At 40.0% G+C, this 22,991-nt stretch overlaps 1 protein-coding gene across 3 annotated transcripts in view; it reads left to right on the forward strand.

Annotated features, from left to right (window-relative positions):
• Positions 1-22,991, forward strand: part of cd2ap (CD2-associated protein) — a 68,699-nt gene that overhangs the window by 26,416 nt on the left and 19,292 nt on the right. For all 3 annotated transcript variants that reach the window (XM_030721664.1, XM_030721665.1, XM_030721666.1), the window contains exons 3-10: positions 5,069-5,237; positions 9,724-9,824; positions 10,172-10,298; positions 12,694-12,872; positions 14,183-14,270; positions 16,754-16,848; positions 19,704-19,802; positions 20,899-20,952. In XM_030721664.1, the coding sequence (XP_030577524.1) occupies positions 5,069-5,237; positions 9,724-9,824; positions 10,172-10,298; positions 12,694-12,872; positions 14,183-14,270; positions 16,754-16,848; positions 19,704-19,802; positions 20,899-20,952 (912 nt within the window). The remainder of the gene's footprint in view (positions 1-5,068; positions 5,238-9,723; positions 9,825-10,171; positions 10,299-12,693; positions 12,873-14,182; positions 14,271-16,753; positions 16,849-19,703; positions 19,803-20,898; positions 20,953-22,991) is intronic.

A 22,991-nucleotide genomic window follows, 5' to 3' on the forward strand; every position in this document is an offset into this window, starting at 1 on the left:
TCTGTGGAGAGCGCTGCTAAAGGATTTAATGTTTCTGTTAAGACGAGTTGACCAAAATCCCTCCTGAGATGTGAGCAAACCTGGTGTCCAACTACAGGAAACATCTTACTGCTGTGCTCGGCAACAAGGGTTTCTCCACCGAGTACTAAGTCATGTTTTTCTTGATGATCAAATACTTATCGCACTTAATGACATACAAATCAATTTATAACTTATGTAATGTGTTCTTTCTGGATTTTTAGATTTTTGCTTGATATTCAGTCTCCATTAAAATGAAACTAAATGAGCGAACTTACAGATTCAGCAGTGGATCAAATTTGCCCCACTGTAGTGCTGCTAGTAGTGTTATTTTTCCCACAGTGGGGTTATTAATGATACCAATCAGAAGTAAGATCTTTTTTTTTTTCTCTCCAAATATATAAAAACATTTAAATTATTTAATAGTCTTCCTACAACTGAGAATTATATGCAGAGATATGGAGGTTGCCAGGTGTCGTTCGCACATGGCTATGAATATTTGAATATTTCAGAAATGTTGGATTAATGATAGAATTTTTGGGGAAAAAGCATTTCACTCAGTCTTAGATGAGAACATTTTCACCAACGAATTGACCATTCAACCTCCAGACTTCATCAGTGTTTTACACGTGAGCAGAGAGAGGAGCGTTACTGTAAAGGACGAGTAGTTTTCACTTCTTTGCTGTTTCTGAGAAGCAGATTGTTCGGTGCTTCCTCTGTAGGTGTTGGCAATGTTAAAGTCCCCGGAAGGCAAGCGTGCACAGAGAGAGGTCCTCAGATGGCTGAGTTTGCTGGAAGGAGGTTTTAATGCATTCACTGTATGAACGGTCTAATTAACACCTTGGCTGTGTGAATGGTGTGGCATGGTGGCAACATGTGGTCACGCATTTTAAGCTCTCAGCAGAGAAGAGCTGTTGTTGAAGCAAACATATCATTGTGTTGATTTATTTCATTTGTCATCTCAGTTTGAAGCAGAGCTGTTTTTTTTTTTTTTTTTTTTTTTTTTTTTTTTTAAATATATATTTTGGTACATACACATATATGCAGACACACAGCTGGACTTCCCCTTAAGTAGAATAGTAAAGTGAGTGTGTGTGAACCGGGAAGTGCACCATGAACTAGGTCATTGTTCACACACAATTTATCAGCACAGCTTTAAAGTCCTGTCATTAGACGTGCAGGTCTCTTGTTGTCCCACCAAGTAAGATCCAGACTATTCTGAACATTATTTTTGTGGAGGTTGGGGCAGTCTTAAGTGATAAAAGCTTTGAGGAACTTTGAAAGCGTGATCACACCTACAATTCTGTTGAGGGTTTTCTGTGAGAGGTCATTGTAGACAATTTAAGATGCAAACACCAACAGTGGAAAAAAGAAGTGAATCCATTTTCAGCAACCACAGGGCAGCTGTTGTCTCAGTTTTTAGCAAAAGTCAAATTCAGCAATCATCTAGCCCAGAGGAGGTCACTAACAGGCGGATTGCAGTCCATTATCCGGATCCAGAAGCTGTCCCATACGGACCTGGACCTACAGCCAAAACAGGAGGTTGTGATTTAAAACCTGATGGGGTGCTTCGATTTTAACCAGTGCATTTTTTGTAGTCTTTGTGGTCGTGGATTAGCGGCTGAGGAACCACACAGATTAATCCCACCAAGTCATCCCACGTGATACCACTCAGCCAATCAAGTCTGTACATTCCAGGCAGGAAACTCTGCGACTTTACTGTGCAGACAGATGAGAGTTAGAGGCAAGTTACACATTCAAAAAATGGTAGAAAAAGAAAGCTGGCGACACCATTATAGAAAACAAAGAGAGGTACAGACAGGTGAGCTGAGAAAGTTCAGAAAGACGAGTGAGACGTTCCCAAAAGAAGTCACACTGTACTTTAAATGTGTAAATTGTGAGTCTTTCCAGATGCAACTCAATCTCCAAGCAGACGTGACCCTGAAAGAGCAGTTCGTAAGAGCAGGTCCTTCCACTTTTTGCCCCCAAATGGTCTGTGGACAGCAGCCCTGTACATCTTGACCATATTTGACTCCACATACAACTGTGAGGCAGCTTTCCCCACAATGAACATTATCAAAGCTAAATATCATTCGAGGCTCATCAATGAGCTCCTCCACATGTGAACATGCACAATTTTCACATTTTATTTATTTTCTGTGTAAGATACATATATATCAGGAGCTTATCACCTGAAATGCAGGTCATTTACTAAATAAAAATAGACCTGCATTTCAGGTGATTAGCTGCTGACACTACATAGTTAGACATTATGATCTTCTGGACCTTTGTTTCAAGAAATTTTCTCTAACTGGACTTCTTTAAATTTTAGTTGAATACCCCTGATCTAAACCTCTTAATGCATCTATACTCTGTTCACTGTCAAGCCCAGGCAGTGAAAAGGCACTGACAGCAAAGCCTTGCAGAGAGGTCCAAGTTCAGCTGCCCTTTCACCCTGGCTGTGAAGAAAAAAGTATACATTTTTTTTATCATTATTATTTATTTGCATCAGTGATACAAATCTGCAAAATGATAAGTTACTAAAGCTTTGAAATAAATCTAGTTGCGTTGCCTCTGCATGTTGCAGGTGTTGCTGACAGAGAGGCTGCTGCCCACCTGCAGCAAATGTAAAGACTGTAGCAAACTAAGCTAAAGGTTTACCTGCAGGCACACAGCCTGTATTTAAACTTTCAGAGCTGATGTCAAGCTCTGCTGCTCTGTGAACCAAATGGTGGCAGACCAGAGTTAGTCATCAGGTGTCTTCTCAAGTCACTCCTCAGTACTTCTTAAGGCAATTAATATAATACATTGAAACCCATAAGCCACGTGACCACAGCACATTAGCGTCCCTCCATCTGTACACTCCTCGTAGTATTTAGTGAAGGTGTGACTTGGACTTTGTGCTGCTGGGAGTTTCCTGGGCAGGCAGACTGTGGCAACTGTTTTACAGCCTGACTGTGTGACGTGATTGGGATCATTTCCTCAATAGCTACATTTAGCAGGACTGGTCTGCGAATAGTACAGTCCTGTTCTGAAGACTGACGCTGGTTTCTGTAGTTATTGTTTCACTTTGTACTTTAGATCACCACATTTCAGTTCCCCTTAAGTTATGTGAAACTGACTTTTCCTGTTTCCACAAGTCTGATGTCTTATCGTCCCATTTGGTGGCACTGGGACCGTCTCAGCTGCCTTCCTCCTGCTTGGTTCACAACAGCTTTCTTAAGCTCATTTCTTCCCCTTCTGCAGTCAGAAGGGGAAGAAATGAACTTAAGATGTTTTTCTGAGTTCATTTTTTAAACTCACTGCTATTTTGGTAAATGCTGCAGTGTGGAAATGGTGCACAAAAAGAAAGGCCACAACAGTAAGAATAGATTTTCATATGCTTGGAAATGACACACAAACTGGTATATTTGTGGATGTCCACACAAGACCAGAATAAAATGAAATTCATTAAACAGAAATTACAAAGAAAAACAAAGACCAAAAAGGGTGGACACACACCAGTAAAACACACACAGGCCAGCTTATATAGTTTAGATTAAAGCCTGAGATACATGAAACAAACGGGCTTCCCTAAGATTGCTATTTGTAGTGATTTGGGAGTCCTCACTAAGACACAAACCACTTGGTGTTGCATCAGGAGTGTAAAAATCTGCCAAATCAAATATGTGGTGCTACTCACTGTGGCAACCCCTTGTGAAGAAGGGAGCAGCTAAGATTCGCTTACTAGGGTGTTTCTCTTGTGTTTACTTTTTAGATTTTAATTTCTTGACTGGTATAAATGCAGATATATCAGCTATATACTACAATATAATGGATATATCGGGCTGTAGTTTGGATGCCTAGGTGCACTGCATTGACCTGACCCAACCTCCCTTCTAAGCCAGGTAACCTCGATTATAGATTAGGACCAGCTCCAAGACCATGGGAGGGCTGACACAGAAGGAAGTAGTCTGAAATAAAAGCAGCATCTGTGAAACATACCTGGTTTTCAGTCATTTTCATTTGCATGTAAAAATTGTCCCAGATAAAAGTGTCTGAGGCTGATTGTCTGGAATTGTTTGCGTGTGTGGGGGTGTGTGTCTATTCTAATTCCTGTCTCCATGTTTGTGTTCTTGAACTCTACAAGAGTAGCTTTGTATGATTCACAGTTCCAAACAATCCTTACATTGTCTTACAGTGAGAAAAGAAGCCATTTATTTCCCTTCTTCCATACTTTAGGCCAACTGTTTTTCTCATTGGCTGCCCCTTGTAAACTGAAGGTTTAAATAGTACATGGGTGGGACTTCTGTGAGGTGATCATATTAGGAATATCTGTTCACTCTAACATCCTACAGCAGGAAGAAACTGTGTGGAACGTAGTTTTTGAGGTCTTCGCTCACGGGATTTACTTGTTCACATGCTGACTTTTATTATTTGAAACTTGAAACGATGTTTAATGTGAGCATCCACCAATGTAACAGTATTTATATAACAGAAAATAAAGAAAAGTACAAGAAGATCCCTTTAAAAAAAAAAAAAAAAAAAACACTGGAATTTGTTTCCTTTCCACTGAAAGGAGCCAGTTGAAGTGGTTCGGGCATCTGACTAGGATGCCTCCCGGGCTTCTCTTGGGTGAGGTATTCTGGGCATGTCCTACCAGGAGGAGGCCCCGGGGCAGACCCATGACAGGCTGGAGAGATTATATCTCTTGGCTGGCCTGGAAATGCCTTGGGGGTCCCCCCTGGACGAGCTGGAGGAGGTGGCTGGAGAGAGGGAGGTCTGGGATACTCTGCTTAGCCTGGATAAGCGGATGAAAATGGATAGATGGAATTTGATTGTTACATCCCCCTGAGACCTCATGTGTTCTGTATTGGTCACAAAAAAAGTTAAATCTAAAGATATTTTTTCCCTCAGTTTTCAGGTTATAAAGTCACACATGCAAAAATAGCTTTAATTTGTTGATCTCTAAGTAACAAAATCCAAAAGTTTGCTTAAACATAATGTAAAAAAATGCTTCCCACTTACTGCTGGGTGTCTGGTGTGTGATTGTTTTATTTATTTTCCTTAGGAACTGAAAAAGGACCCTAAAGATGGCAGTCAAACAACAGACGAGCCAAAGGACGCTCAGCCGCAGAAGAGAGAGAAGGTGGGGAATGTGGCCGGCCTGGTTCAGAGGATAAGCGTACTCGGCATCCCGACCGGTGCCTTCCAGCCCCCAGTGCCCCCAGCTTCAAAGAGTAAGAAGCCTCAGTTTGTGTGCATGTTTGGATAAAATGACATTTTTTTAAAATAGATCCTAGTGCTTGGTGTCAAGGATGAGTACAGAGTGCAGACATCTGGCAAACGATTAAAAGCAGGTTAAAAGAAAATTGATGCTTTTTTTTTTCTTTTCTCCATGTATTATTTCAGCTGGAAGTTTCATATCTTTCCTGTGTCTTGTCTGGCTCAGAGGTCCTGAACACAAATCTTTGTCTTCTTCCCTCCAGCAACTGCTTTTATCTGTCTGTTCTTCTAAGTGCAGAGGTCAGTGTGTTGATGTTATAGGCAGGCTGAGGCAGCTTCAGTGCATTGACAAAATGCTGAGTGCCTTTCTGAAAGAATTAAACAAGTGGATGCATTAATGCGTCAGACACTGATACTGAAAACCTTCAAGTAGTTAAAGTAAAGCTGACAGGCTTGTATCCATTGACTCATCCTCCTGATTAATTTTAAGATTCAGTTCATGGAGTGGTGAATTAAAATAAAATGTGTGCTGCTTCTTGTAGTCCTCGTCCTGCTCGGCAGCCACAGTGAGCAGCAGCACATGACCCAGTTTTCTTCCTCCTTTGAGTGGCCCTCAACGTCACAGTGAATCTCCCGAGCGAAACTCTCAGTATTGTACTGTTGAGTTGGATTGTGGGATGAGAGACTCCCTCGGTAGGCAACTGAACACAACAGCCAGGAAGGAAACAAAAGAAGAGTGAGGGAATTATGTAGTTGATCATGGGTTGCAGACGGTGTTCTTCTCTTGGAATGATTTAAAAAGTATTGAAATAAAAACTAAAATTAGTAAACGTGCAAAACTGCTTTTCTGCGCTTACACAGGACTCGTACACGAATGTTTGAGGCTTCGGTGCTCTCTCACTTTGTGTTCACTCTGAGGGAGACGGCGTGCATCGTCTAACTAAATTATAAGTCCACTACTTTAATTATGGTTATGATATTATTCAGCATCCAGTCACATGGAGCTGCACAGAGCAGGTAGGGAGAGCAGCAAATCAGAGATGAATGTTATAGAGAATCCAGTCAGTTTTTCAAAATAAAAGACCCTATGCAAACTAACCAGCTCTGCCACTGAAAAACATGAAAAAGCAGCCTCTCTCCCTGCTTTCTCTTTCTCCTGGGTCACTTTCAGGCATTTTAATGGACTTGTTCAGTCTCCTGACCACCTTAATCAGATTCACTGTATCCTATCCACCAATCTCTTTTCTTTTTATGTTCTAGTTTCTCACCTTTTTTTTCCCCACACTGTCATTCATTTACTCCTCCTTTTCAATTTTATTTTAACACAAAGCACAGATTGATTTCACTTGCCTGTGGAGAAAATGCATGTTGTGATTTCATCCCTTCTGTTTCAAATGCAAACTCCTACAAAGCTGGGTGCTGTTACACCTGGATGATGCAGCTTGAAGGGTCCACTGTAAACTCTGTAAACTGTGGCTGGCAGCAGGCTCATTCTTTGCAGGTCAGCATTAGAATTAAGCCTGCACGGCTTGTTGGTGGTCCATGATTCACTTGCTGCTTCGCTCGCTTGGCTACTCGTTCACTTTCCCACTCACTCACCCACTCACTTTCATTCCCAAATGTTTAGTTGCCTCACTCGCTCGCTTAAGTCATTCACTTACTAACTCATCCACCAATTATTTTGCATATCTCTGCCTCTAATTGCGTCATTCATGTCAATAAATTCTAAAATCTGTGCTTCAAAGGTAGGTGTTAGGTCAATGCAACAACATCAAAACTAACAATTTATTTATCATTACATTAATAGGATTTACGGGACTCTCTATTCAAAAATGTAATAAAACATTTTTTTATAGTGTTGTGCAAAAATCTGTTAGTTTGAAAATGGTCTTGAGCGGTAGTTCTCCAGGCTTTCCGAATGACTTTCAACGATTTTCCTGCTTTTTCCACTCACTGTCAGTTCAGTCCTTGTACCTGACCATTTAGAGCAGTTGAAAAGACACTTTTCTTCTTCCCATTTAACCTGGTTAAACATGTAATCTGTTGAAACTCTTAGTGGCTTTTTGGGTAAAAACTACAGGAAAAAAAAACAACTTTAATTCCCTCCAGCTGGGTTCACTGCCTGTCACATCCTGACCTTTCAGCATGTGTGTGTGTGTGTGTGTGTGTGTGTGTGTGTGTGTGTGTGTGTGTGTATGTGTGTGTGTGTGTGTGTGTGTGTGTGTGTGTGTGTGTGTGTGTGTGTCAGTCAAAAGAAAGGCACCAGCTACATCACCACTACTACAGGTCCTCACTGGACCTTTTTTCTAAAGAGAAGCAGAACCTGCTTGGGCTGAATCTTAGACTTTATACTCACATGTGCTCCTGAGCATATTTCACAGTCAACACGCTTCCTATTTTTAGTTGCAAATGTGAGTGAAACGCTCACACTGACAAATCCTTCACCACCAGCATCACCTTCCTCTTGCATTTTCATGCCAGAAAACCCAGCCTCGTTAATGCCTGTCACACTAGAGTAAAAATAGGACAGCAGTCTACTTGCAGTCACAAAATATCGCTGATTGCGTTTAATTTTTTTCACTTTCAGCAACCGATCACAAGTAGTTTTGGTAAGCCGCAGCAGTCTAATTTATAAACACAGATTGCCAACACATTGCAATCAATCTGAATCAGTCTCGGCTGGTTGCCAGCTGGCTGTATTCTGGTTATATTCCTATGTAAAAGCAAGGTCGCTGAGCTCCTATGTCATTTTGCAGTCAAGTCACTGCCCTGCAGCAACTACGTCATTATTTCTGAATGTATATCTGTGTGTGTTAATGCAGGGAATGTGAACCGACAGCATGTGGTCGCAGACCTGCCCCCATGTTTTTGATGCAACAGTTCCTAAGGCAATAATACTGCACGTTCATTGCACATGGTTGCCGTAGGTTTGGTCATGCTGCGTTCGCCAAGCACTGTTTTTCCTAGTGTGACTGCAGTCAACTTTTTCTGTTATCTTGAACCACGTTATATGCTGTACTGATTAGTAACCTTCAAACTTTAGGCATTTAAATTTATCATTATTCAGTATGAGAACACATTGCCGACAGTACGATTGTGACAAAAGAGGAAATTCATAATTTGGTAATACCCACAGTTTTGGAGTTACAGTCATAGACTGCATATAAAATATCGACTTAACCTCAAAGTCTGACAAGAAGTGCCTTAAAACAGCATTCTAGTTGCTAAAAGACGTCTGATTATATAGACGTCTGTAGGAAAACAACCTCACTGGCTCACTTGATATATAACAAAGTTATGGACATTGTTACTAGTTTCACATTTTACTGTATTAAATGTGATTTTCTTTTTGTAAATCATGATCCCATTTATCGTAAGATAGATGATAAAGTGGGGCATGCTTTAAGGTGGGCCTACCTTGTGACGAGTTCTGACTGTTTGAGTGTGCCATGTCCTTTGGGTTCTGTCACATCCGGTTTACAAAAGCAAACAAAAAAAAACACAGTGAACCAAAAATGCTCAGCTCAAAGCTTTAGGAAAATTGCAATTGTGGGTGATATTACACTGGTTACATCCATCTTTTATATACAGGCTTTGGTCAAGTTTTAATACTTTTTGTGCCGCAAAGAACATAAAAGAAATGCATAGGTGAACGTTTTACTTAGAACCGGTTTATCAGCAGATGGACGTTATTGAACAGTATTAGTTATGTGCTGATCTGCATTTATAACAGCCAATAAATGAAAGAGTAAAGAAAAGACGGGAGGAACACCATTCACTCATGTTGAAGGCAGAGCTGTAATGCCTGAAAATACATAACTACATTTAACAAGTATTGAGAAATGTGATTATGTTGAATTGTTCTGAATGAAAAAACATTTTGAGCACTGTATTGAAATATTGGATCACTGATTTTTTTTTTTAATTTTTTTTTTTTTTTTTATAGTCCTTGGTTATAGATCTTGTGCAGCACTTTGGTCAATGTAAATGTGCTATATAAATAAACTGACTTGACTTGATTATTGGTATAATCATATATAAAAAAGGCTGCCAGTCAAATATGACTTATTCTGACTGACTGTTTTTGATCACCTTCAAAATTATCTTTCACTGAGTAACACATTTATAAGTTGAATGAGTGACTTTGCAATTCTCTTTATCTTAGCGAATGCTTTTCTTCTAAAATCCGTGTTCTTTTTCCTAACATCATGGTGTTAAAGTTTACAACATCTTTTTTTCTTTGTTGTTTTTTTTCCTCGTTGTTTTCCTCGTTGAATATTTTGCAGTTTTGCTTGTTCAGTAGGGCGGGTCTGCTTCATGTCGCCGGATCACCTTGCGGAAGAATCCCAGAGTTCCCCGTGGGGAGGGGTTCTTATCGACGATCGTTCCAGTGGCTGGATTCACGCCTCTCTGGCGTTTTCACACTGCCCCCTTTTACTTTGCAAAAACACAGGTTTGCTCAAAGTCAACAGCGACCTGCTGTCTTGTTTTTCTCCTCAGAGCCTAAGAAGAGACAGTGCAAGGTGCTGTACGAATATCAACCGCAGAACGAAGATGAGCTGGAGCTGAAAGTCGGAGACATCGTAGACATAAATGAAGAGGTACTGTCAACTATATGTAACCAGGCCACATTAAAACACCTTTTAGGCTAACGGCTTCCTTGTGTGTCGGTGGAATGTTACATGCATGTTATGGTTCTGCAGTGTAGACAAGTTTTGGCAGGTAAGAGATCTGTGACTTAAGGGAGGGAAAAGTTTCAAACCTCTTGGTTTCAGTTTTTCTGTTTTCCCCTGGCTTGAACTCATCATCCAAAGCACCTTTCTGTTTATCTTCATGGAATGAGGAATATTCTGACCAAACCTCAGTCTGGCATTTGCAGAATAAGAGGAGGAAAAAAAAAAATCAAACGTATGCGGTAGACTGATTGCTTAATTTGACCTGTGTACAGGTAGAAGAGGGCTGGTGGAACGGCACGTCGAACGGCAAATCGGGCCTGTTTCCCTCGAACTTTGTCAAGGAGCTGGATCCCATGGGAGACGTCGGAGAGTCCAATGACGCCCGAGCAGATGAGACTGGTAAAAACACTCGGGTTAATGCTGGGGTGCAGCTGGGTTGGAAAAACATTAGAAGAGTGCTGCTATGGTATGCTGGGTTAAGCAAGTTGGGTAACATGACAAGCTGTAATACTGGCTTTTTGTACAGTTGAGCAAAACTGTGCTGTTCTTGGTAACTGTGCATGGACTGCCTCAAATTTCAGTTCTTTTAATATTTATAAAGAATTCAGTGTGCTAATTATTCAGTAAACTCAGAGGTTCAGAGCTCTGGTAATAAGACCTGCGATGTGATTCTGGCTACATTTAAAATAATTACTCAAGAGAGAAAGTTCGAAGCAACAGAGTCTGTTGTCTCTCACTGTGCAGCGGTGCACAGCAAAACACTGCAAGTCTCACAGCAGAGAGAGGGCTGCTGCTGTGTAAGGACAGTAAGATGTCAACACAAAGCAGTAAGTCACTGAGTTAACAACAGTGAGGTGAACTGAAGTGTAATGATCCCTGCTGTGAGTGAAGAAAGGATCCAAACACCTGTCCATAAGTAAATATCCGGTCAGTAATGTTGGCACAGGTGATTATTCTCTGAATCTAGAGCCTGTTAGTTTAGCTGTCTGACATTTTTGTGTTAAAAACCATTACTTCACCTTTAGTAGAATTAAGTGTAGTTAATGAAGCTGTTCAGGCGAGAGTGCAGTTCAGCTGAAACAAGCCTCAACAAGCCGGCTGGCTCAGTGTTTAGTCTGTAGCTGCATGTTTGTTAAGCCTTCAGCCTGCTTGTTATGACTGGGAGGTACAGGAGCGCTTTATATAATAAAATATATCGTTATGACACTTTGGACTTATATCCTTATTTATATACTTAAAGGCAATTAGTGTCATTGATAAACCATTATTAGTGATGCTGTTAAGCAAAATGCAGTCAGTTTGTACAACAACTGAGTGGCTATGCTGTATATCTGAGTATCAGTACAATGACAAAAAAGTTGACTTGAATGCGATGAAGCAATAAATGCCAGAGACATGTTGTTGCTATCACAGCTAGCTGCCTGACCCCCCCGCCCAATGCTGATTGTCACTGTAGAATGTAGATTCTGCATCTTAGCTTTGTGCTGTTGCATAATTTACTGAGAGAGCTGCTGGAACTGACTGTCAGCACCAGGCGATATTACACAGAAGTTTGCAGCATGGATCTTTGTCAGCTGCAGAAGTAATATGGCGAGCTAGCCAACTAGCATTTCCACCCAAGTATGACTTTATAGTGATAATGTTAGCAAGGAAGCTACAATTATCTAGCTGTAACTTACCTACACTGCATGCATCTGGCGATTTGTTATTAGATTTATAAGATTAGCTGATAACATAACTTGAAGATGTCCAGGTAAGTGAGCAGCTCAGCCCTGGCCGGTATCCAGAGGACGGTTCAGGAACATTTTGATCTGAACAATCACTAAATGAATCAGACGCCCAGCTGATACTGATGTTAGTTTCCCCCTGATGGACAAATTCATGATAGCCAACCTTAGTTTACTCACTAACCTAGAGAAAATATTTGATCACTAACATCCCTGTGTGCGTGTGTGTGTGTGCGTGTGCGTGTGTGTGTGTGTGTGTGTTAGTAAATCAGACTCATTCTAAATTGGCGGCCTTGTGCTTGCTGCCTGCAATCTGAATGCTATCTGCATACAGCCAAACCCCCATTTCTCTATATCAGGAAACATGTTTACGTAGAGGTTTAGTACAGAGAGTGGTGACGATGTTGTAAGAGTGAAGCCTGCGCCGCTAAGGCCGAGGTCTGAGGAGGAAGCCAGCTTTTCAAGTGTTTCCACAGGAGTGATGACTGTTTAAAAAAATAAAAATAAATAAAAAGCGGCATTTGGGCTGAAATAACTGTGACTAACAGAATTTTGTTCTGTTCTGATACCATTAAGAAATTGTCTTTTTCAATGTCAGGTTTTTGTTAGTGTGCTCAAATATGGGACTTTACAGGACTTGTTGAATTTTTTTCATACTTTAGCCGGCCAGTACACAGACATTTTTGATGTATCTGTCTCAAATTCTTGGTCCTGATTCAACTTTATGGTTGGAAAGTCTGGTGAAAATTTTAGATTTTTATCTTGAATAGTTTTTGAGAGATTCATGTTGCTGACATTTCAGTGTGTGAAAATACAGGATTGGAGTGAGTTGATGGACCATTTTTTGATATATTAATGTAAAAATTCACAGCAAGCATTGGACTTTTGACCATAACATTTTAATGCAAATCTGAGGTGGTCAAACAAAACAATGACTTGAGATGGAAAGATCCCATCAAGAATTAAATCACAGTTATTAATGTATGAAAACAAAATAATGAATTCTAGTATGTTATGAAGTATGACAGTAATAGGAAAATAAACCACGTTTCCTTTATTTCATTCAGATGGAAGTGGAGTGGACAGCGCTGGTACACCCGTCTCACCGCTGCCCCCTTCAGGGAACGGAGTTATTGCTCAGCCCAAGAAGATCAAAGGAATTGGCTTTGGAGACATTTTCAAAGATGCTTCTTACAAAAAAAAGCCCCCGGTGCAAACCCCCGACAAAGAGGAGAAGAATGAGAACGTAAGTGTGATTTATAAGGCGGTGCTGACAGATACCAGAGAGAAGCCAATCACAGAGCTAATAGATCGAAGTGCCACATTTAAATTGAATAATAACGATGGACTGACACCACAGTACAGTGACTGAATGGTGAATTTCTGCTTTTTCATTTTATCTCCTGCAGTTACACAGATAAGAGGTTTCTTGTATCAGCCATCACAGAATCGGGGTGTCGTAATAGCACACATTATTGTGGGCAGTGTGTCACAATATTATTGCAACATGATTGTATCGTACCGTGATAGCATTGTTTCCTAACAGTGCTGTGAAAGTGTCACGTTGTTACAGTATTATACCACCACAGCGTTGCATCCTGACAGTATTATAGTATGATAATATGGTACCGTGTATACAGCATCAGTATCATCACTCCAGTAGGTGTATTTAGCCTCGTTTACTGGTGACACTGAAGGGCCATACCCAGATCCATGTGAAGATGCAGTTTTTTTGTTTTTGCTATCATCAGCACGTGTGTGTATGGCACTAAATCCAAGCCAGAAATTATGGCTTCACCTGACGCTATTTTATGTATCACCGAGTATGATTTTTAGCACATAAGTCTCAAGTAGCTCCTGATAATCAACTCACTGCATAATCAGTATAGCTTTTAGCATTTTTCTCAAACTTTGCCCTCTTTTCCTTCTCTCTCTTCTTCACAACAGCTCTCACACTCTCTTACCACTAACTCGGCTTCCCTCGCTCTCCTCCACTCCTTACATACCACATTTCGCATGCTCTCCCACACTCGTCTTCACAGCTTCAGGTATCTTCATATGGCCTTCATCAGCCCTCATAATCCACACACTACTCTCCAACTTAACTTGTTGGACCTTTCTTTTTTTTTTTTTTTTTTTTAAATAACTTCCATTTAACCTGAATAGGTAGGATTCATACCTGTTCCTGTTAGTGGCTCATTGTTGCTGGCTTAAAAACATTTCTCAGTATTCTTTATCTTCATCCTCTTCTGTTTCTTTCTTGCCTGAAGCACTGCTCATCAAATTGCAACACAGCAGGGAAGAAGAGGCACATGCTTTCAGTGTTTCAGACTTTCTTCTTTTCTTCTATATCCTGTGATCCGTAACATCTAATCTTCATAATTAACAGCACCGTCCATCCAGTGTCCATTTAATAAAAAAAAAAACAAAAATCCTGTTCAGGTTATTCCACTCATTTCAGTTCAGACACACACTGTCTCACAGACGAGACTCCTCCAAACATGTCCACTCATGTCCGATAAATCATTCCCATCTGTATGGTTTGCTTCATTTTAGCCAATCCCATCAATACCCCCTGCTGCAAAGCCCGCCCTTCCCAACACGACAGATTCACAGAAAGTGGTCGGAGACAGCAAATCCAAAGGTAAAACCTTACAAACATACTTCAGCTGTGTTAGTGTATTTTCTGTTATCAGACTGCAGATCTGTATGAGAGTAATGTTTTTGTTTGTTCTGTCTGAGGATGGTTGTTAGTGTTGTTGGCATAAAATACTGAAAAGCCTGCATCAGAACCAGTTAGAGTGGAATTACACGCCTTAAAATGTTTGTTTTTTTTAGATGATCTGCTCTTATTTTTTTAAACATAATGTTATCAGATCTTTATGTGCCTTCAATCTGCCAAGGAGTACAGCACCCAAATATTAATTTTAATACATGTGTGTGTGTGTGTGTGTATATATATATATATATATATATATATATATATATATATATATATATATATATATAGTATAATAGTGCATTCATGGGTTGCAGAATAATTTGAAAAATTATTTATAGACTAGGAGAATTGACAGATTTAAAATTTACAGTTTCAAAACTGTCAAAGTACAGAATGCAATACAGGCTGTTATCGAGGCCGTGCAGAATATTAAGTTTTTTGTTTACTGTGTTTGAATAAGGCTTATTCAGTTGTTTCAGTTTATTTGCCTAATAAACAAAAGTATAATGTTTAGTTTTAAACACATTTTTGACAGATTTCTGAAATATTTGTGGCACTCCAGTAAATTTGTTGAGCGCTGTGGATGTTTCAAGCTCTGATTGTGTAGTTGTTTGATGCTTGCTGGGTTTCTATGCTCTCTGCTGTGAATGGCCCTTAAAGGGTAACAGACAGCAGGACAGTGACCCTAAACATCATTCATTGTTCAGATTCAAACCCTATAGAGATGCTCTGGGTTGACCTCAGTAGCTGTTTCCATCCCAAGAATGTGACTGAGCTGAAGCAGCTCTCAGAAGAACACTGGACTAAAGTCCTCCTGGAGGTTGTGCTTGTGTGATCTGTAGCTGCTGGGAATGCTTGTTTGTTCTGCTGAAAGATGTTTGACAGCTTAATAAAGCCAAGCATTCTTTTACCATCAGCACTCTGAATTTTTTTTTTTTTTTTTTTTTTGCATTTTTGGCCACAGCAGCTTTAATGGGCAGTGGAAAGAGACAGGAAATGGGGGAAAGATACAGGGGAAGACACGCGGGCAAATTGGCGACGGGCCGGGACTCGAACCCGTGCCGCCCGCACCGCAACGCGGCATATGTATGTGGTCGCCGGCTTCACCACTAAGCCACCCAGGTGCCCAGCACTCTGACTGTTTAACGGTAGTGTTTAATTCCATTGTTGAAGAAGCAACCTCTTCAAACACCATTTTACTTAAAACTTGAGGTAAAAGTTGCTGAATCTTTAACTCAACCATCTCATTCATATGCAACGGTCTAATGAGCATTGGCTTAAAGAGTCACATGATAATTCACTTCCAAGGCCCACATACATTTTAATACTATTAAAAATCATGAGCTTTGGCTAGTAACCAAAAGAACGAGATTGCAGATGCAGATTGAAGCGGTGGAAATGAACTTCCTCTAAATTGTGGCTGGGCTCTGTCTCAGAGGTGGGGTGAAGAGCTTTGTCAATTCAGGAGGAGCTCAGAGTAGAGCTGCCACGCCTCCACATCCAAAAGAGCCAGTTGGGATGGTTTGGGCATCTGATTAGGATGCCTCCATGCCGATGAGTCCCGGGCATGTCTTACAGGGAAGGAGGTCCTGTGGCAGACCCAGAACACATTGGAGAGATGATATCTTTTGGTATGGGAATATCTCGGTATTCCCCCAGATGAATTGGAGGAAGCAGCTGGGGAAACGGAGGCCTGGGCTTCTCTGCTCATACTGCTGACCCTGTGAGCCTGTGCCAGATAATCAGCGGTGGCTGGGTGGACTATTAAAATTGATTACCATTTGGGTGAAAGGTTAGGATGTTTGTTGATGTGGATAGGTGAAAATTAGATTTACGAACTATATCTGTGTGCTTTTTACCTTTTGCATATTCAACATGACTTTCATTTGGCACCACAAAGTGTAAGGTGCAACATATTTGTGTTGTAAATCTTTTCCAGGTTTACCTGGAATGAATGGATTCAGGTGTGCTGCTAGTTAAAGCATGTTGCATTTGTTGGCTGTCACTTTAGCTCAGTGGGTGAGCAGGTGCCCATGTGGCCAAATGTATCAGCCCAGGTTAGAATCTGACCTGCGGCTCTGTGTTGTCTTTCCCTGCTGTCTTTCTCCTGCGCTTCATTGCTATTATTGAATTATGGCAAACAGCCCAAAAATTACATTAAAAAAAAAAGTTTCATTTGTTTGTGTCACTTGTGAAGATCAGTGAGAAGTTGATGCAGAAAACCAGGAAGGCTTCCCATACGTTTCGTACCCCTGTATGTGGTTGGGGAATCTCATGTAATATATAGATATAATTTTATAATTTCTGTTAGTAAAGAGTAAAGTACAGGAGTGCTGGTGATTTTTATTGTTTTCGGTGTGGTCTGTGTCCTAACTCTAACAGAAGCCAATGTTTTGTTTCCTCAGCTAAAGAGTACTGTAAGGTGGCGTTTACTTACAAAGCCACGAACGAGGACGAGCTCACCCTGAACGAAGGCGACATCGTCCATATACTGAGCAAGGTAAGCTTTCAGGTCATTCATGCAGTAAAATGATGTAATGAAATATATTTCATCTGTCGCCACCTAATGTGAAGCAGAAAAACAGGTAAGCATGAAGATGATGATGATGGCAAAAATGAGACATGAAGTCCTGCTATACAGGAAGTGTTTCTGTGACCACCAGCTCCTCCAACATGATCAGGAGCCAAACACGGGTGCAGCTTCGGTCACTGAAGGTTTTTATGTATACCAGACATTATGATGTCATAATGTTGCCTAGCAGCATCTAGCATTGGGCTAAGCATTTAAGCACGTATAACATTGTATAAAAGTATTGTATCATTTTAATTTGACAATAGAAACATTGAATTATGCATGACATATATAATGATGCCATCCGGTTGCCTGGCAGCCACTTAGCAATGGCTTAAAATGAGCTGACTTTTTCCTTTATGGCCCTGCAGCACCTTATGAAAGCATCCGTTTTTGTTTCACAGCAATATCTGATTTATAGCCACAGATGAATTATACATGATATATTATGATATCATCATGCTGCCTAGCAACCAGCTAGCAATGGGTTAAAATCAGCCATTTTTAGCATTTATGCAGCTGGAACGTCTCGTGAAAGCATCGTGCGGTTTTCATTTCATGGCCAACAGCACCGTAGCACGGGCATGCACTAATACAGTTCAGTTCTTTATACTGACTAGTTTTTTGTTTTTTGGGTGAGTTTCTACCTGTCCTAGAACTGCACTGTAATGAAATCTTGTGCATAACTTAAATATAACTTCTGACTCAGTGCACAAACTCCGGGTTCTGCTGCTCGCTGAGCAGATGGAGGCGTCCCTCACTCCGAGCTGCCGAGATCTCCAACAGATTCTTTGCAGTGTGCTTATTTGAAATAGAGCTGGATGATGAAGTCAGTATTAATTTGTTATAATTTTTGTGCTTTTAGTGGTTATGAAAACAAGTTGATCTAGATAAAATGTTAACTTCTTTCCTTGCATGTTCACTATTGAGTTCTTTCTTCCATTTGTTATAAATCACCTCGTGTCCAGAGATGCTGTTTGGTGCAGCTCGAGCTGCTCCTCAGGCCCGCTCTCTGTTTCTGCTGAACAAACTGGACATCAGTTTGTTGCATTTCCTGTCACGAAACACTCAGTTCCAGAACAGTCCTTTTGGAAACAGAAAATAATTTGAATCCTTTAGCGATATATTTTTTTCTCTTTGTGTCGAACTTCTCTTTAGTTATATGTGACCTGTGATTTAGGAACAGGAGCTCGAGCACAGCGAGGAGAGGCTGTACTCAGGTTCTACAAGATGATATCAGTATCTTAGCAGCAGAGAAAAAATAATAGGCTGTATCTTCTGATTATAGGAAGGAACACACTGAAATTATATCACACTATTATTGTGTTCCCCTGAAAATCACTGTAGTTGAGTGTTTAGTTACTTGCAGCCTCTTCAGCTACCTCAGTTGACTGTTTTAACTCAGCAAAGTGACCCAGACTCAGTCATTCAGACTGCTGACTGAGCTCATCTGCCTCTGACATGCAGTGATGCTGCGATGACTCTCACACAGCCCTTTATTTAGTAGCAGCAGAGCAGTGACACACACACACACACACACACACAACTACAGCTTCTCCAGCTTCACTGCCACAAGCACTTGGAATGCTGCCACCATCTAGTGGAGACACGGGAGAAGTGCATTCAAATGAAAACATTTTTGTAGAAAGAGTTGGAGTCAAATCAGCGAAAATGTTTTTGGTCTCTTTGTTCTTCTCTGACCAGTTTGACTCATTCTTTCAAGTTACTGTTGGGAGTCATTTGTCTGCTAAGTGTTGTACATTAAAAGTGTATCCATGCTCTGTGTCTACAAGAAGTGTGTCAGTTTTTATAGATATGGCCAGGCTGAGCCAATTAGTTACATTTGGGTGGCACAGTTATTTGATTTATAACACACACACGCGCGTGGTAAATTACTATCAGCCATCTCTTTTGGACTCTTGTTCTCATCATGACTGCTGTAGATGTACATGTAGATGTGGATGTACACCATAATGGTATGGATGCTGATATTTTTTTAATAATAACAATCAGTTCTGTCAGAAAAAGAAGGGAAAGCATTAAATAAATAAATAAATATATATATATAAAATTTTGTTTTGTTTTTATTTTTTTACATTTATTTCCAGGCAAAATGAATTTCAAAGAATGAGGAGGAACTTTTAGAGTTCTTCCTAAATATGTTTTAAGTATAACTGCATCATTAATCTTTTATTAAGTAGCTTTGAAACAGTTTTTGTTGCCATTTCCCTTTTTTTGTGACATAGATTTTTTTTTATTTTTATTTTATTCCATTAAAACCTCTTTTTTTTTTTTCTTTCTTTTTTTTTTTAAGTCGATCTGACGTGAAGGGCAGAATTTAAACACTGCCTCTAAGCTGTAATATGTTGCCAGCTCAGGTTTCTGTTAAAGCTTATATTTCCCATAAAATGTGGGGACTGAGGTGACTGTATGAACAGAAGACATAATGAAATAGCTCTGATTAAAAACTAGTTACTTTATGTAGCTTGAGATCTTATATATATGTAAATAAAATGATTTTTCAATAGTGTGTCAGAATGATTAATTGCTCTGCCCTCTGATTGCCAGGACAGGCCTACAGTCACATATTCTAATAGTACAGGGTTAGGGTTAAGACTACCTAGATTTCAAAGTCATAAATAACACCTTTTTTTAAAAAAAAAAAAAAATCCTGATTTAGCTTTAAAAAAAAACAAACACCTGGAATATTGGACAGAAGAGGAGAAAACACAAGTGTGTGGTTGTGTTATTAACCTCGACCCCTCCTGTTTCCCCTGTTACAGGACACAGGAGAACCAGGCTGGTGGCGCGGTGAAGTTGGAGGCGAAGAAGGCGTCTTCCCTGACAACTTTGTGGTCATGATTTCTGAAGCAGAGAAAGAGGTGAGATTAGAAAATGAATAGAACGAACTGATCAGGCCCCACTGAGGACGATTCCTGTCATTTGTTACTAGAAACATGAGGGAACCAGATCCTTCAGGGAACTGAGGGAGTGACTGAGCTCAGGAGATTTTCACCTTTATGGGGTGAAAACCTACTTCAAAACAATTTGAAAGCCCCGTCTTCCTCATATACTTTACAGTGTAAAGGACTTTGGGATGACTGTAGTGTGGCTAAAACTGAACTGAGCATGATGAACAAGAGTTAGACTCTCATGACCATTTGGACTTATTACTAAAATAATTTAAAAAACCCATAAATAAACTAGTTTGATTTTTGAAGCTGAACAAAAATTGTATTAGTTGATGAGCACAAACGCAGCAACATGAACTTCCCTTAAAGGGGTTCCTCCAGCCATGCCGGGCCTCGGGTTGCGCTGCTGATCAGAAACCTCCTTAATGAGCGCTTCGGGATGTGGACACAGCAGCCATTTCTCTGATTTCTGACATTTTTATCAACCAAACAAACTGTATGAAAAACCTTTTTAAATGAAAATGACTTTTCAGTAAATGCATAGATGTGGTTTTAAGAACAAAAGAGAAAAAATGAGTTAGACTTGTTTTTCCTAACAGCCACAGTATTAATAAAAACAGTTTGTACCCCCTAAAAGCTGCTCATCTAAAGATGTTGTTTGAATGCTGATATTTGAATTTGATTGTTTTATATTTCAGAGCTGCTTTTTTTTAAATTTCATTGCTTGCAAAAAAGTTTAAAAAATGCTTTTAGTGAGGAAATGTTTTGATCTTTCCGTCCCTTCACTAAGATGTAAACAGGTTAAATCAAATAGGGAGGTTAGATTAAATTTCCCACATCCCAAATGCAGCTTTTCCACATGAAAGTTGCAAACTGTTAATAATCATCCAAACGTGTTTTGTGGTAAAAAGATGACTTTAAAGATCAGAGGGCCGGCTTTTAAAGATGTGTAGCTGTGTGAATAGTCAGACTGATGGACTCTGACTGTTGTTCATGTCATTAAAGCTATTTGAGTGATTTTTTTTTTTTTTAACATTTTGTTCTGTGTCCTTGTTTTCATGTTTAGGCTCCTGTATCAAGAGGGTCCTTGAAATCATCACCAAAGCCAGAATCAGAAGAGGTAAGCTGCCCTCTTTTTCCATCCAGAGTAACCCCCCCTCCCAACTGCTGCTTTCATTTCAGGGAGCAAAAAGGTCCGTTTAGATCTTCATCTGCCTGTCCTCATCCCCCTGTGTGGAAAAGCTGGATATGTGGCTGCTGTTACGTCACTCACTGCTTTGAGATTTTTGCATTTGGATGCTCCGGCTGTCTCACTCTCGCTTTGTGCATAATCTTTCTTGACTTCATCAGTGGCAATAACAAGTAAAAAATAATAATAATTCCAAAAAAAAAAAAAAGTTTGCACAGCCTCACTGATCCATTTCTGACTTTTGTCAGTGTTCTCCCCCCGGCGTCTGCACGGTTGCTGGTTTGTTTGTCTTTTCTGAGTTTAATCAGTCGGCATTGAAGCTCCTGTTTTGTAGAGCACATGAAGAACATCTCAAATTCAAGTGCCATTAACACCTATTTAAATCTGCACTCACGGTGGGAAAGCAGAAGTGAAACAGCAGAGACTGATGTTCAAAGCTATTTTCAGACTGTTGCTGCGTGATCTGTACAGCAGAGTCCACATGCTCAACGCGTGCTGGACTTTCATTAAAATCACTGTTACCCGACATCTTTACCGTATGTGCACGTGAACAACATCGTTGTGTAAAAAGGTAGACTGTGTGGGCGTGTGTTTGATTTCACAGGCAGGATTTTTTTCCCTGTAACTCTTCAGATTGATTTGTTTTATTGCAGTTATCACTCGTCTTTGTGTTTGTCTTAAATGCAGATATTTATAAAGGTGACTCTGAGTTAGAGGCACGCATAATGTTGATAATTGAATCAGATCTTTAGACTCTGTCATGTGAATGAGTTGGATCACTGCGTCTGTCAAGCTCAAAGGCTCCTTTTTACTCCTATGTGAGATATGAAATTATAAGGTTAAGTTTGGTTAAAATATTTTTTCTGTCAGAGGCTGAACATGATAAACACACTGCAACATTGTATTTAAAATGAATACCCTTACAAAAATTCACTATGGTTTCCTATGGTTTTTATGCAGTAACCATGGTTACTGCTCATTGTCACTGGCCTTCCACGCTGTCGGTCAAAACATGGATGGAATGAGCTCCATCGTCTTTATATTGAGGAAAGTTTTTGCATGCTAATTATTTCTATCGTTTTATTGCCGACTCTGCTTCAAGTCGTTGCTGTTAAAGGTTCAGCTGATTCATGGGGTGTGTTTAGTTTTTCACAGGACTGCATGGACTTTTACATGGCTGTACAATAAGATCAACCACACACAAAAGACCCACATGTGCTAAGATTATTTCTGTAATGTATAATAATTAGTTATGTTCACAGAATCTATTAATCTCTAACTTTACTGCACCTTGAGAAAAGAGCCACTGTGTGACTTTAAGCTACTGACAGACTGATGGTTAAACATGTAATGTGCGTGCCCTCAAATCCCCACATAATCCCTTCTATCCTTCCATTTTTGGTTCATACTCTTAGATGTGCATTGTGGGGATGAAATCAGTTTTCATTTAATCTGTGGGAGATTTTCTATGTTTGGTAGCTAGAATCCTTTTTAGCAGCACATGTTTAAACACCGTAACAAGAAAACTCCAGAACACGTTTCATTCATTTGCTCTCAGTGAACTCAGTTTAATGTTAGTATAATAAAGTAGGCAAACCTCTGAGCACACTGGATCTTTTCTCTGATGCTGAATTGAAAATGTTTCCAGAGATGTTGGTGTGTTTTGTTTTTGTTGTTGTTTTTAAGATACCCCAATAATTTTGTGTGTTTGTGAGGCACCTACTGGGTTATATAATATGTTTGAGCTGTCAATGAGTTCCTCACTTAATGGCTGTCAGCCCATCATTGCTGATTGCTTAACCTGCAGTGTCTTAATATTTTTATGGAAAAAGATTTCATTAATGGGCATGGAGGTGTCATTTCTGACTCCAGGTCTGTTAAACTACGTCATGAGGATGGAGGAAAGGTGTTGGTTGACACCAATATCATCTTGTTCAGGAGGATTAAAACTAAGTGTGAGGATATTGTCG

The sequence above is a fragment of the Archocentrus centrarchus genome, chromosome 24 (genome assembly GCF_007364275.1).
Source record: "Archocentrus centrarchus isolate MPI-CPG fArcCen1 chromosome 24, fArcCen1, whole genome shotgun sequence".
NCBI lineage: Eukaryota > Metazoa > Chordata > Actinopteri > Cichliformes > Cichlidae > Archocentrus > Archocentrus centrarchus.